This window comes from Mauremys mutica, chromosome 5 (assembly GCF_020497125.1).
Source record: "Mauremys mutica isolate MM-2020 ecotype Southern chromosome 5, ASM2049712v1, whole genome shotgun sequence".
In the NCBI taxonomy this organism is placed as follows: Eukaryota; Metazoa; Chordata; order Testudines; family Geoemydidae; genus Mauremys; species Mauremys mutica.
This window is the reverse complement of record NC_059076.1, coordinates 140,935,614-140,949,401: the sequence shown is the minus strand read 5'-3', so window position 1 is coordinate 140,949,401 and position 13,788 is coordinate 140,935,614. Positions and strand designations below refer to the sequence as shown.

The 13,788-nt window shown below is 53.2% G+C and overlaps 1 protein-coding gene across 1 annotated transcript in view; it reads left to right on the top strand.

Moving 5' to 3' along the window:
- The window catches only part of SIGLEC1 (sialic acid binding Ig like lectin 1), a 51,579-nt gene extending 39,744 nt beyond the window's left edge, over positions 1-11,835 (top strand). The window contains exons 16-23 of the mRNA XM_045019674.1: positions 184-489; positions 950-1,201; positions 3,037-3,345; positions 4,784-5,038; positions 5,928-6,230; positions 7,662-7,761; positions 10,287-10,359; positions 11,465-11,835. Coding sequence (XP_044875609.1) covers positions 184-489; positions 950-1,201; positions 3,037-3,345; positions 4,784-5,038; positions 5,928-6,230; positions 7,662-7,761; positions 10,287-10,359; positions 11,465-11,494 — 1,628 coding nt within the window. The 3' untranslated portion in view covers positions 11,495-11,835. The remainder of the gene's footprint in view (positions 1-183; positions 490-949; positions 1,202-3,036; positions 3,346-4,783; positions 5,039-5,927; positions 6,231-7,661; positions 7,762-10,286; positions 10,360-11,464) is intronic.
- Positions 11,836-13,788: the final 1,953 nt, after the last annotated feature.

Genomic DNA, 13,788 nt, shown 5'->3' with positions numbered 1-13,788 from the left:
GAAACCTTCCTGGTTCTAGTTCACAGATTCACACAGTCCCAAGCTAGAAGAAGCCATTCAATTATCCAGTCCAATCACCTGTATAGCACAGGGCTGGGAATTTCATCCAGGTACCCAATAATTAGTGAGTCGCTGATGTCACATTAAAGTTCTGAAGTTAAATTAAATCCTCCTTCCTTGTAGATCCTCCCAGGAATCTCTGGGTGAAGTCCTTCCTGGAGACTCAAGATGGGAAGCTAGCCATCATCATCTGTGCTGTTGATAGTAACCCGCAGTCAGAACTGGCCCTGCGCAGAGCTGATGAGCTGGTTGCTTCTGGTTCCTCCCGAGGTGACGGGGCATCCAGACAGAGGTTACGCGTCTCATCCTCTCCTAATACCTTGAAACTGGAGATCAGAAGCGTCACCTTGGAGGATGAAGGGACATATGTGTGCTCTGCAAACAATGCGATCGGCGAAGCCAGCACCTCTGTATACTTCACCATCGAGAGTGAGTATGGAGTTTGTCATTCCCATTGCACTCCAGTGTCGCTTAGAAGGGAATTCGGGGCAGATTCTCTCCCCCACTGCCCTCCCGCTGCAGCAGGGAGTGAAATCTTCCTGTCTATTCTGCTGGGGATTCTCCTGGCCAGGAGACTGCTAACTAAGTGGACAAAGAAGCCACAGAGCCATCTGACCCAAGCATAGGGGGTGTGTAGAGACAGGGAAGCAGATATGGCTGAAACATGCTGCACTCCAGCTATCCCTGGCTGGTGAACGTGGATCATTGCCAGGTGTGTAGGTTAGAGCAGCCCCCATGCTGCTCTAACTTATGCCAGGCCTGGGATAGAACTGGGCAGAGGATCAGAGATCTGTAACACTCTACCAAGCTGACTCCGATTGTTAGTTGTTGGTTTCAAAGGGCTGCTCCAGCTGTATCCATTCCAGCTTTGCTCTGGTTTCTTCCACAGCTGTGAGGGTTGTGATCCAACCGGGTCCCGATGTACGTGAGGGGGACCACATCACACTGACCTGTGAGGATGCCAGTGCCCGGCCGAGCACCATTTACACCTGGTACAAGAACACCAAATGGCTGGCAGAGGGCCCTGGCAGTTCCCTCACGATCCGTGGTGCGGCGGGCACTGATGCTGGCTCGTACTCCTGCACGGCTCACAATGACAGGGGAAGGAGGACATCTCTGCCCACCACCTTGCGCGTGCTCTGTAAGTTGCCTGTGGCTTAGATAATGTTACGTCCTCTCAGATGGAGGCATGCAACCCAATTCCCAGTGCAGGTGACGCCAATCACAAAACCAAGTCTTGTTGGCTGCTTGCCAGGGCTGGCTCCAGGGACAAGAGATCATTGTTTCTCTGGGGAACGGGTGACATTTCCCTGCTGGACACAACCCAAATGGGTCAAATTCTTGAAATGTATTTAGCTTTAAATATCTTAAGTGGAAACATTACCCACACTGGAAAGGGAAGGTCTTTGTCCCCCTCTAGTGGCTGCTCCACATCAGAGGTTAATAAGTCTGCCGTTGCTGCCAGCTAATGAACGGGCTTCGTCCTTTCACTCACGCGTTTAGCTCTGTAAACCCTTGGGTCAAATCCTGCTATTGGCTCAGATGGGGTCAGTTATAGAAACATACTGGGCCAGAACCTGCTTTCAGTGGTGGCAGCCTAAATCCAGAGGAACAGAGTTTCTCCAGAGCAAAGCTACCCCACAGTGATTCAGGGACCAGTGATTCAGGGCCTTCAAAATACCTGAGATAGGAAGAGATTGACTCCAGCAGAGCTACTCTGTGTTTACCCCAGTGTAACGGAGATCAGCATGTGGTGCACTGGATCTGCCCTAGCATTCTGTTACCGGTGGGCACAGCCCCACGGGCTTTCCCCGCATTGCTGCCTGCCTGTGCCTCGGCCTGGCCTGGAGACAGAGGAGAAGCCCATTCGCTGTGGCCCATTCCACCTTCGGCCTCTCTGCTGTGACTGCCAACGGGAGGCAGTCGGCGCCAGTTGTGGTGGCCGCTCCCTAACAACTCAGGTCAGGCTCTGGGTCACGTCACACAGATCGGTGGATAGTCATCAAGTGCCGACGACGTCCAGCCACCACTGAGTTGACCAGGGGCCTAGTGTTATAAGCCTCACGCTAGAACCGACTGGGAATTTTGTAACAAAACGTTTTTTCATTGGAAAACACTGATTCCTCAGAGCCTAAACGCTTCATAGGAAAGGGTCAGTTTCAATTAATTTCCCATTTCAAACCGTTCTGGAAAAGAGAGATTCTAAGTCGTCGAAGCATCCCATTTCGACATTTTCTAAATGTATTTTGGTTCAAACCAATTTCCCATTTAGAAATTTAAGTTAACTCAAAAAAGCGACAAAGAGTCCTGTGGCACCTTATAGACTAACAGACGTATTGGAGCATAAGCTTTCGTGGGTGAATCCCCATTGTGTCTGACGAAGTGGGTATTCACCCACAAAAGCTTGTGCTCCAATAGTAGGGTGACCAGATGTTCCGACTTTACAGGGACAGTCCCGATTTTTGGGTCCTTTTCTTATATAGGCTCCTATTATCCCCCACCCCCTGTCCCAATTTTTCACATTTGCTGTCTGGTCACCCTATCCAATACATCTGTTAGTCTATAAGGTGTCACAGGACCCTGTGTCGCTTTTTACAGATCCAGACTAACACGGCTCCCCCTATGAAAGTTAACTGAAGATACAAAACATGTAAAAAATATGAATCGGTCAACATTGAAACAAAATGTATCCAAAATTATTGAAACAAAATGTTCTGATTGTGATGTTCAAAAACAAATTTCAGATTTTTGGTTTGCGAAAGTTCTTGAGATTTTGATTTTCCATCCTGATTTGGGACAGGGAGAGTTTTTTAAATCTCAAAAATGCTCAAAGAGCAGGAAAACCATTTCCTTTCTAGAGCTACTCCCTACCCCCTGCCCGTCCCCAGAGCCATCTGGCCAAACTGTGCAACCCCCTTCCAGAAGAAAGTCACTGTCTTTGTTTTTTAACTCAAGTACATGTTCTTGTCCCTTCAGACGCCCCAAGGAAGCCCTCACTCAGCTCCTTCCTAGATGCCCAGGATGGGCGCCAGGCCATCATCCAATGCACTGTCGACAGCCACCCACCGTCAGATATAGCCTTGTACAGAGGGGCTGAGCGCACACCCATGGCTTCCACCCAGGGTTCTCAGGGCTCATCCAACCAGCGGCTGAGAGTTCACGTGTCCCACAACTCCCTGAAGGTGGAGATGAAGGATGTCGTGCTGGAGGACGCAGGCCAGTACGTCTGCTCAGCTAACAACACCTACGGCAGTGCCGCAGCATCTGTGCGCTTCGGTGTGGAGAGTGAGTGCAGGTGTCTTTTTAACCCTCCCATGCCGTGCTCTCTCCCATGAGCACCCACAGGCTATGAGGGGATTTGGATTCAGATCCCACGAGGTGGGGCCAAAGCAGGATCTGGATCTTGTGCACCTACAATCTCTGGGGAAACTCAGGTTTAAATCTTGATCTGAGCATCGCAGCAGATTTGGGGGGAATGCTCAGTGCTAGCAGCTGGTGCTAGGCTGACAATGCTCGAGGCTGAGACTGAGATTTGCCAAGTGATCTAGGGCAGTGGTTCTCAACCAGGGGTCCGGGGCCCCTTGGGTTCCGCGAGCAGGTTTCAGGGGTCCCTCCAAGCATGGCTAGCTGGGACCCAGGGCAGAAAGCCGAAGCCGCAGCGCATGGGGGGGAAGCCCAGGGCCCTGAGCCCCACCACCCAGGGCTGAAGCCGAAGCCTGAGCAATGGAGCTTCGTGGGGACCCCTGTGGTGTGGGACCCCAGGCAATTGCCCTGCACTAATGCCAGGTGGGCAGTGGAGTTTTTATAGCATGCTGGGGGCGGCTTCAGAAAGAAAAAAAGGTTGAGAACCCCGGTCTAGGGGATTTAGACACATAGCTGCCAATAATGTCACTGAGACAAGGTGAGTGAGGTAATATCTTTACAGAAGTTGGTTCAATAGAACATATTACATCACCCCCCTTGTCTCTCTAATATCCCGGGACTGACGTAGCTACAACACTGCATACAATAATGTCACTGGGAGATATGTGTCAAAATCCCCTAGACTGCTTTGAAAATCACGTTCCCCCAATGCTATCTTTATCTGCACAAGCAATGGTGGTGTAATATGTCCAACACGTGCTTCTCCATGCCCCAACTCTGGCCTGGAGGGACCACCTCTAGCAATGAGTAGATAGTTCGTTTCTTTGGTCCATTCAAAGGGAGCCAACAAGGGGTCCGATCAGTGCCAATTATGGTGGTGGGTTTTGTGGAGGAGGCATCTGGACTAAGACACACCAAACAGCCATCAGAAGGGTCTAACCTTGGGCTAGATTGGAACTGGAATCCGAGATGACTAGCACTGGTTGGAAAATGGATATTATTTTCTGTCGAAAATGTTAACAAAAAGTAACATTTTTTGTTTTTGTGGACATTTTTTGCAGAATTTTTCCAGTTTTCGTTGAAAAACCCAAAACCTCAAAAGTTGTTGAAAACTTAAAAAAAAGTCATTATTTTTAAACACACATACACGCACACACATATCCCTCCAAAATCAGCAAAAATGGAAATTTTCTTGCAAAAATTTCCGTTCTGTCAAAAAAAAAAATCTGAAAAAAAGAGTTCGGATGAAAAATTTTTAAGCAGCTCTGCTGATGAGTAGCTAATCTCATGAAACATAGAGCTCTGCCGGTTCCCACTAAAATACATTTGGCTGATTCTCCTGATCTCTTCTCCCCATCAGCTGTCAGAATCATGATTGAACCATCTCAGGAAATACACGAAGGAGTCACAGTCAACGTGACCTGCCTGGTTGCCGATTGGCTCGGGGGCGAGACCAACTACACCTGGTATAAGAACAGCAAGTGGCTGCAGGATGGTCCTGTTAGGTCGCTCCACCTCGATAGGGTCTCCAGCACCGACACGGGGTCATACCACTGTCGGGCAGAGGGGAGGAGAGGAAGTGCCACCTCTGCCCTGGTCAGCTTGGATGTGCTCTGTGAGTGTCAAGGGGATTTGGGGGTTGATTTGTTCACACTAAATAAAGGCAACTTGGGATCTCATTGTTGTTATTATCTGTTATTTCCATAGAGCCATAGATGTGCCTTGCGCTCTATGAGAGTAAAATTAAGACACAGGCCCAAGGCAGAGCCCCAGACCCAACCCGCTCTGAACTAGGCGAGCATCTAGAATCCAAAATCAAGACGCAAACGTCCCCTCCCTTTAAATGAACCAAACCAAACAATGATTGAAACAACCTCTTCCTTCTCCTGCAGTCTCCCCTCCTCCTCTCTCCCCTGTCCTTTCACCTCTCACCCTTTGGATACTAAAAGCCTGGCTAACGTGATTTCTTGGCGCTTGTGTAGCACTGTTTTCAGATACACTTTGAAGGTCAATAATAGAGTGAGTCGAACAATTTACAAGGGGACAGTTTTCCTTTGGAAAATGCTGATTTGACAACACTGAAACATTTCCCTGGAATGTATCCATTTCATTGAATTTTTCAAGGGGGAAATCAGTAAAACGTTTTGTTGTGAAAAGATCCAAATGTTTTGTTCCAGTAAGGCTGAAATGCTTCATTTCCTTAATATAACAGAAGAGTGAACACTACACAGTCGAAATGAAACATTCTGATGGTATCCAAAAGAAATTTTTGGATAAGGTTGAGAAGAAATATTCCATTATGCAAAAAATTACGAGATTTCAAAGCAGGACAAATGAAATTTTGAAATCTTGGAATTTCTCATGGGATGGAAAGTCTGTTTTGTGATCTGTTCTAGTAAATAACTGTAGACCACCACTGGCTACTCTTAACCAATCACCTCCTCTTTGTCAGTTGAAGAAGTCCAGCCACCTGATTTAACAGTAATATTGTCTCCTCCATGCAGATGCTCCAAGGAATCCATTGATGAACACCTTCCTGGAGAACCGCAATGCAAGGGTGGGCCTCATCCGATGCACAGCTGATAGCAACCCACGGGCTGAATTAGCCCTGTACAGAGAGGATCAACTAGTGGCTTCCAGCCAAGGCCCACGCTCAGCAGCCAGCCAGAGGGTCAGTGTGTTTCCATCCTACAACACCTTGAGAGTGGAGATCTGGGATGTCACATCAGCGGATTCAGCAGAATACACGTGCATGGCCAGCAATGCCCTGGGAAACGTGACAGCCACCTCCTACTTCAGTGCGCAAAGTGAGTCAGACTGCGAGGGGGCTGTGAGACAGAGGCAGAGCTATCAGCCTCTGCCACGTCCCATCTAATCCATCCCCACAGACAATGTAGGATTGTTCCCTACAGCGTGTTCTCCATCCAGTACCGTTGTACCCAGCAGGGGGCACAGACCCTCCGAGGAGCAGATCTGAATCCATCCAGCAGGGGGCAGTGAGGCACATGTGCAAACACACACACACACAAGAACGGCCACACTGGGTCTGACCAATGGTCCATCCAGCCCAGTGTCCTGTCTGCCGACAGTGGCCAGTGCCAGGTGCCCCAGAGGGAGTGAACAGAACAGGGTGATTATCAAGTGATCCATCCCCTATTGTCCAGTCCCAGCATCTGACAGTCAGAGGCTGAGGGGAGGCCTGAGCATGGGGTTTGCATCTCTGACCATCTTGGTGAATAGCCATCGATGGACCTGTCCTCCATGAATGTATCTGATTCTTTTTTGAACCCAGTTATAGTTTTGGCCTTCACAACATCCCTTGGCAACGACTTCCACAGGGTGACTGTGCGTTGTGTGAAGAAACACTTCCTTTGGTTTGTTTTAAACCTGCTGCCTATCAGCAGGTGACCCCTGGTTCTTGTGTTATACGAAGGAGTAAATAACACCTCCTTATTTACTTTCTCCAAACCAGTCATGATTTTATAGACCTCAGTCATATCCCCCTTAGTCGTCTCTTTCCCATTCTGAACAGTCCCAGCCTTTTGAATCTCTCCTCATACGGAAGCTGTTCCATCCCCCTAATCATTTTTGTTGCCCTTCTCTGTATCTTTTCCAATTCTAATGTAGCTTTTTTGAGATGGGGCGACCAGAACTGCGTATAGAACTGGATTTATATAGAGGCAATATGATTTTTACTGTCTTAGTATCTCTCCCTTTCCTAATGGTTCCCAGCATTCTGTTTGCATGTTTGACGGCCGCTGCACAGTGAGCGGAGGTTTTCAGAGAACCATCCACAATAACGCCGAGATCTCTTGGAGATCTGATCCTACCCAGCAGGGGGCAGTGGGACACACACGCAGGTCGGACCCTGTCCGTTGGGAGGTGAAGGAGCACAGACAATAGCCACAATGCGATGACTGAAACAACATATTGATGACATGAAGACTCGGACGTTGCAGTAGAAGAACACAGCCTCCTGGCTTTGAGCGCTGGGTGTATTGTCAGACCGGACAAACACACGTCACTGCCCCTCCAGGAAGAGGGCTGGCAAGGGAGAGTTTAAATCCAATACATCAGGGAGCCAACTTCACCTTTCCAAAACTCACCGCCTCCTGCCCATGGTTTGCCCCTGTTGGAGTGACTTGAGTCACAGCAGTGTCTGGAAAATTGCTGGGCAGGCAGCTGTTTGTGGTTTTTACACTGGCCGGAATAACCCTCCTCTCCTCTCCCCTCCTCAGCTCTCGCTGACCTGCGCTTGTACAAGATCCTGGCCGGGATGTTCATCGCCGCGCTGGGGGCTATTGTTCTGGCCGTTGCAGTGGTTCTGTTGTGGCCCAGGTAACTTGGCTCTTGCTGCTTTAGTTCGTAGAAGCAGCTTAGGGGTGTCCAATCGGGCTGGCTCACAGGGGCTGGGAAGAGACGGCTTGTTTTGGGGTGGGTGATTTTTATTGATTGTTTATTTGATATTACTAAAGCCAGCCCACAAGGAGGGGTAAGTTTTGACCAGGAAAAAGCCTGAAGCGACGTTTATTTGAACAGCATAAGAGGGAAATCGAGGCAAGCTGCCTATAGGCCATTGAGGCTGCTGGCCTGGTTACAGACTGTGAATCCTTTTGCTGCGGGGTCGCTGGCCAAGCCAGTGGGGAACATGAGTTGTATGACCCACTGCTCAGTGTGTTGTGTCCCGCACTCTGCGTGATCCACAGAGGGTGTCAGGCTATTACAGTTCAACCTGAAGAGCTGGTTTCTATAGCAGATGCTGTAGCGACTGCCACGGTTAGCTCTGGAAGTCCCTGGTTTGGGCCCTGATGGTGCCGTTTGAGAGTTTTTGAGCACTTTGTGCACAATGCCTCGCCAGGTCTCAGGCCAGTTCCAGGTGTTGGCATCACAACTGGCCCCCTCCCTGGCAGTCTAAGTGGAGAGGCCAATGACTGAATGGCCCTAGAGAATGGCAGCCCCTCTTGTATTGAGCATGTGCATTCAGGAGCGTAATAGTCCGATGTTGGGGCCGTGCCCTCTCAGGGGCCGTCGGGAGCCAGGCCGCCTCACTACACGGCCCAAATCAGTCTCTGGGTTCTGAAGGTCTTGGGGGTTCGGCCCCTCAAGCAGGGGCTGAACAGAAGGCACACGGTCAGTGCAGTGAGTCCCAGCCCTCAGTCAGGGCAGGGCAGCGAACCAGTTCTAAGCTCCGGTCCTGGCAGCCGGAGCTGAGCAGTGGCAAAGTCAGTAAGCCCCAAGCCCTAGCTCAGGGCGGGGCAGCACACAAGAGGCAGGGCTCAGACCCTCAGGCAGGGGCTGAGCAGCAGTCTAAGTCTGTAAGCCCCAAGCCCTAGCTCAGGGCGGGGCAGCACACAAGAGGCAGGGCTCAGACCCTCAGGCAGGGGCTGAGCAGCAATAGTAGTTCAGGGCTCAGGTTCTTAAAGCAGGAGCTGAGCAGTAACCAAGTCAAGAAGCCCCAAGCCCTCGATCAGGGCGGGGCACCAAACACAGCAGTTCTAGGCTCAGCTCCTCACAGCAGGGGCTGAGCAACAATAAGAGCTCAGGGGGCAGGTCCTTGCATCAGGAGCTGCCACACTAGTCAGTAAGCCCCAACCCTAGGTCAGGGTGGGGCGACAAACAATAGTCCCAGGGGCTCAGGTCCTTGTTCCAGGAGCTGAGCCACAAGAGTCAGTAAGTCCCAGCCCTAGGTCAGGGTGGGGCAACAAACAATAGTTCAAGGCTCAGGTCCTGGTAGCAGGAGCTGAGCATAAATACCAATTCAGGGCTCAGGTCCTTGTCTCAGGAGCAGAGCAGCGGCATCAGTCTCAGGAAGCTCCGGTAAGTGCAGGCTTTTCTGCCTGCGTGCTGGCAGGAGGGGGAGTCTGCCACCCGTGAGTGGGGTGGCAGGGGGGACACAGGCCCACCCACTCCACTGTGTCCCAGCCCGGGGCCCTAACAGCGGCGTGGATCCGCTACAGTCAGTGGGGATCCTGGCCGCAACACACTGACATGGGCACATCCGTGCCCTCAGCCGGACAGGGTTCGGCTACCCCCGGGCTGCATTCCATCTCCCCCTCCTCGGGTACCTGCTCGTCGCTGGGCTCGGCAGCGGGGTCCCACACCATGGGTTCCTCGGCGTGGTGAAGGCGGTCTAGGTCGGGGTGCTCCTCCGGACTCGGGTCAGGGGGCCGCTCGGGCCGCTCCTCGGGGTACCGGGCTCGGGGCAAGCTCGGCCAGTCCACCTCGGGGTACCTGGCTCGAGGGAGGCTTGGTCGGTCCGCGTCAGGATACCTGGCTCGAGGGAGGCTTGGTCCATCCACGTCCGGGTACCTGGCTCGGGGCAGGCTCGGTCCAGCAGGAGCCCGATCAGGAGCGTCTGTCCTCTCCGGCTGCTGGGCTCCAACTGAGTGCTGAGGCCGGGCTTTTATACTTCCTGTCCCGCCCCTTGACTTCCGGGGGGCGGGAACAGGTGGCAGTGGCTCCGCCCACTGAGGTGGCTGTTCCGGTTCCTCCCTCTCAGGGGCCGTCGGGAGCCAGGCCGCCTCACTACAAGGAGTCGTAGCTGATGGAGGGGGGCATTGGTGATCAGACACCACAATGATGGGCACATGAGAATAACACACTGGCAAACTGTGTGTCAGACCCCTCACTAGTGGTGGGTCCACCACAGGAAAACAGCCTACTACTGCTAACAGGATTGTTCCTTTAACTCAAGCAGCAGAGGTCTGCTCTTCAGCTCTGGGTTCAGATCCTGCTGATGACCCAAGCAAGGGTTTGCGATGTAGGCGGACAGACAGAATAGCGGGCCTGCCGAGTTGGGCTTTTTCTGCTCCTAAAATATCTTCTCTTAAGTGCTAACCACCCTCGCCTCCTCCCCTGCCTAGGATAATGAAGCTGGTGAAGCCGCTAAAAGACGAAAGCTCCATGGAACTGACCGGCACAAGGGACCAATCGCAGGTGCGATTCCGCAGTGTGGCTGGGTTGGTGCCGTGCTTGGGGTTTGGCCTGGGGTCACCAGAGCTGGAGCTCAGGCCCCCAGCTGCTCAAAGGCGTAAAAGACAGTGGGGCCAGCTGAACTGGGAGGCTCTGGCTGCTTTGCTGTTGTCTACAGAGCAGGCCTTGGGTTGGATACTGGGGACATGAGTTCAGGAGAGTGGGACTGATGGGGATGGAGCGGGAAGAGGGGTTAATGCACTGGGGTGCGTAAGGAGCTGAAATCCTGGGCCAGCGTTGGTATCAAACAGGATCTGGGTTGAATTTTTTCCAGCCCACCCTGCCCTGCATATGCTGGCCTATCAAAAAGGCCTGGGCATGAAAACTGCAGGCTCCCCACAGCCTCCCCCATCTCTGTCCCTCCCCCTTCAAGCCTCTCTCACCCTCCAGGTCCGATGAGGTATGGAGAACCCTTCTCTGTGGGCCTGGCTCCCCATTTCCCCCTGCTACGCGCACCCCTCACCTAGGAGCCTAATTCTTTGTGCCTGGCGCATACGGGAAGATGCAGTCCATGCTAGGGTGCAGGGCTTACTTACGGACTAGATCCTCAGCTGGTACAACTCGACTTAGCTCCATTAGCTTCAGGGCACCTGTGGGCATTGACTGGCCCGTTGACGGTGGTGGATCTCTGCCGATCGCTGGGGATCCAGCCTGCTGACATCCATGGAGCTCTGCGGACGGGCACCAGCTGGATGTTGATAATTTAACCCCGCTGGCTAGGAAGAGTGCTGGGCGAGGGTGGGAAATCACACTCCCATTCCCTGGGCTGGCAGAGCTGAGGGCGGACGGGTCCAGGGCCGGGCACTGGGCAGAGGGAGTGCTCAGAATAGAAGAGCGGAGCGACCCCTGCAGGAGGGTCAAAGATAGGCAGGGGGCAGGATTTTAGCTCAGCAAGTCAGTGCTACTGTCTATGGCCCCTGGTCCGTTTCTGGTACCAAAGTTAACAGAGACCCGTGTTTGGTGCGTGGCCAGGGATCGTGCACTTGGGGGCTTCTCCCACGGGCTGATTTGGGGCTCTGGGGGTTTTCCCAGCAAATTCCAACCAGGAGGGATTGTGTAACTTTTCCAGGTTGACGACACCTCCTTGACCAGCAGCTAACCACACCGCCTGGCAGCACCCAGAGCAGCCTGCACGGCAGCCACCCTGAGACCGCCTCTGCCCGGCTGGACCCGGGCAGCGAAGTTGTTCTCACCCAGTGGCACATTTTTAGTGCTCGCCATACTTGGTACGTCGCATGTGTCAAATGCAGGACTGCTGTCAATACCCAGAACTGAGCCCAGGCTGTGAAAAATCCCAGGCTGTCTCCCACCACAAACCCTCCATGAGCACCCTCATCTGCACCCTGTGTCTCCGCCAAGCCCCCACATTTGCAATAACCTCCGGGCGTGCTGCCGAGCATCTCATCAGTCACAAAATAAACCAAAGTGTGGTGTCACAAATGTTGAAAAGTACAACCCCTCTGGGCCTGATCCCGTGTGAGGGGAAGGCAGTGGGGAAGCTCCCCCTTGATAGCACAGATGCAGGATCAGGCCCTTAAACCTAGTCACTCTCAAAGCCTATTCAACCTTCCTGGGGGGGAAGCTGGGGGAGCCCTCGGTATCTAACCATTGAGGGGTGCTACGGGTGGATCTTGGCTCTCAGGTGAGGTGTGCCCAGCAATACAGACTAAGCCCTCACGTATCTGATTTATCTAAGGGCTGCTATGGGAGAGAGTCCATACTGTGTAATGCCCTACGTATGTGCCCAGGATGGGAATTCGTAGATTATACAACTGGGAATGGGCAACGGGGGCTGGATCACTTGATGACTCCCTGTTCTGTTCACTCCCTCTGGGGCACCTGGCACTGGCCACTGTCGACAGACAGAACACTGGGCTGGATGGACCTTTGGTCTGACCCACTATGGCTGTTCCTATGTTTGTCCTGAAGCATCTTTCAAGCGACCATCACTCCTAGGAGGCAGCCGCAAGAGACCCCCAGTGGAGACACCCCCTGGGTCATTTGTGATCTTCCCAGACCTGTGCAGATCTCTGAGGAGCTACGCGCCCGCCCTGGGGATACCCCCCACCCCACCCCACCCCACCCCACCCCACCCCACGAGAACACTAAGGGCCAAAGGCCTGTTCTGTACTATAGGGTCTGTCCGTGAATTGGCCAGGGTGACACCTGGTGGTGAAGTTAGGGAAATGCATGCAGCAGACACTGCTTCTCTGGCTGCTGCATGTTGCTTAAGGAAAAGCTCATGGAATCTAGAACGGGAAGGGAAAGGGTCGTTGCATCCAGTCCCCTGTCTTCACAGCAGGACCAAGTACCAACCCGGACAGATTTGTTACCCCAGATCCCTCAATAGCCCCCTCAAGGACTGAACTCACAACCCTGGGTTTAGCAGGCCAGTGCTCAAACCACTGAGCTATCCCTCCCCCACGAGGTGGAGCAGCCACTGGTCCCACTGAAGAGGCTCTGCTCCTGAGCAGGGGGAGTTGCCTAGCGGAGGATTCCTCTCAGGGTCCTACAGCTCAGTCTGCTGGGTCCCATGGGGCTGGGAGCAGGCACTGCCCTGAGCATGGGGGGCAGCTTGTTTCTCAGGGTTGACTTCAGTGGAGGTTCTCAGCCTCTGGCCCTCCCCTCATCTCCTTCCCCCACCCTTCTCTTCCTGCCTGGTCACTTGCAATTCGAGGCCCACAAAAACCATCAAGTCAGGGCCTCCTGGTGCTGGGTGTCGCACAGACACAGTGAAGGCCAACCCGTCCCCAGAGAGATGACAGTCTAAACAGCCGTGAGAGACAGCCCACAGCAGCGGCTGGGGAACTGAGCAGGGCCGCCCGGACGGGGAGGCAAGTGGGGCAATTTGCCCCGGGCCCCACAGGGCCCTCCACAAGGATATAGTATTCTATAGTATTGCAACTTTTTTTTATGGAAGCGGCCCCCACCGTTGCTTTGCCCCAGGCCCTCTGGGCGGTCCTGGAACTGGGGCACAGAGTGTGACTTGCCTGCTCCTACACACAGCGTCTGCGGAGGAGCTAGGACCCGACCCCACACTTCTGCGATCCCGGTCTCCTGCCTTAACCACTCACTCCCCGCCCATCAGCTCCCCTCTAGTTGTGCAGCCAGCCCTCTGGTCTGACTCCTTTCCCTGCAGCCCCATGGACAATCCAATTCACCACAAGGCCTGGTATCAGAACTGCAGCGTCTGCCCTGATTCCAGCTGCCCGGTGCTCCACTCCCCCTTCTCCCTGCGACACTCCTGGCCTGTGCCGCTCTGTGCATCCTCCCCTTGTATCGGTTGTACTCTCAGTGCGGGGCATTGCGGGAAGGCTCCTGAAAGCCAGCAACAGGCGACATAAGCACCGTGGGGTCCACACTGACCCTGCGTCGACCTAATGACAGCAACCT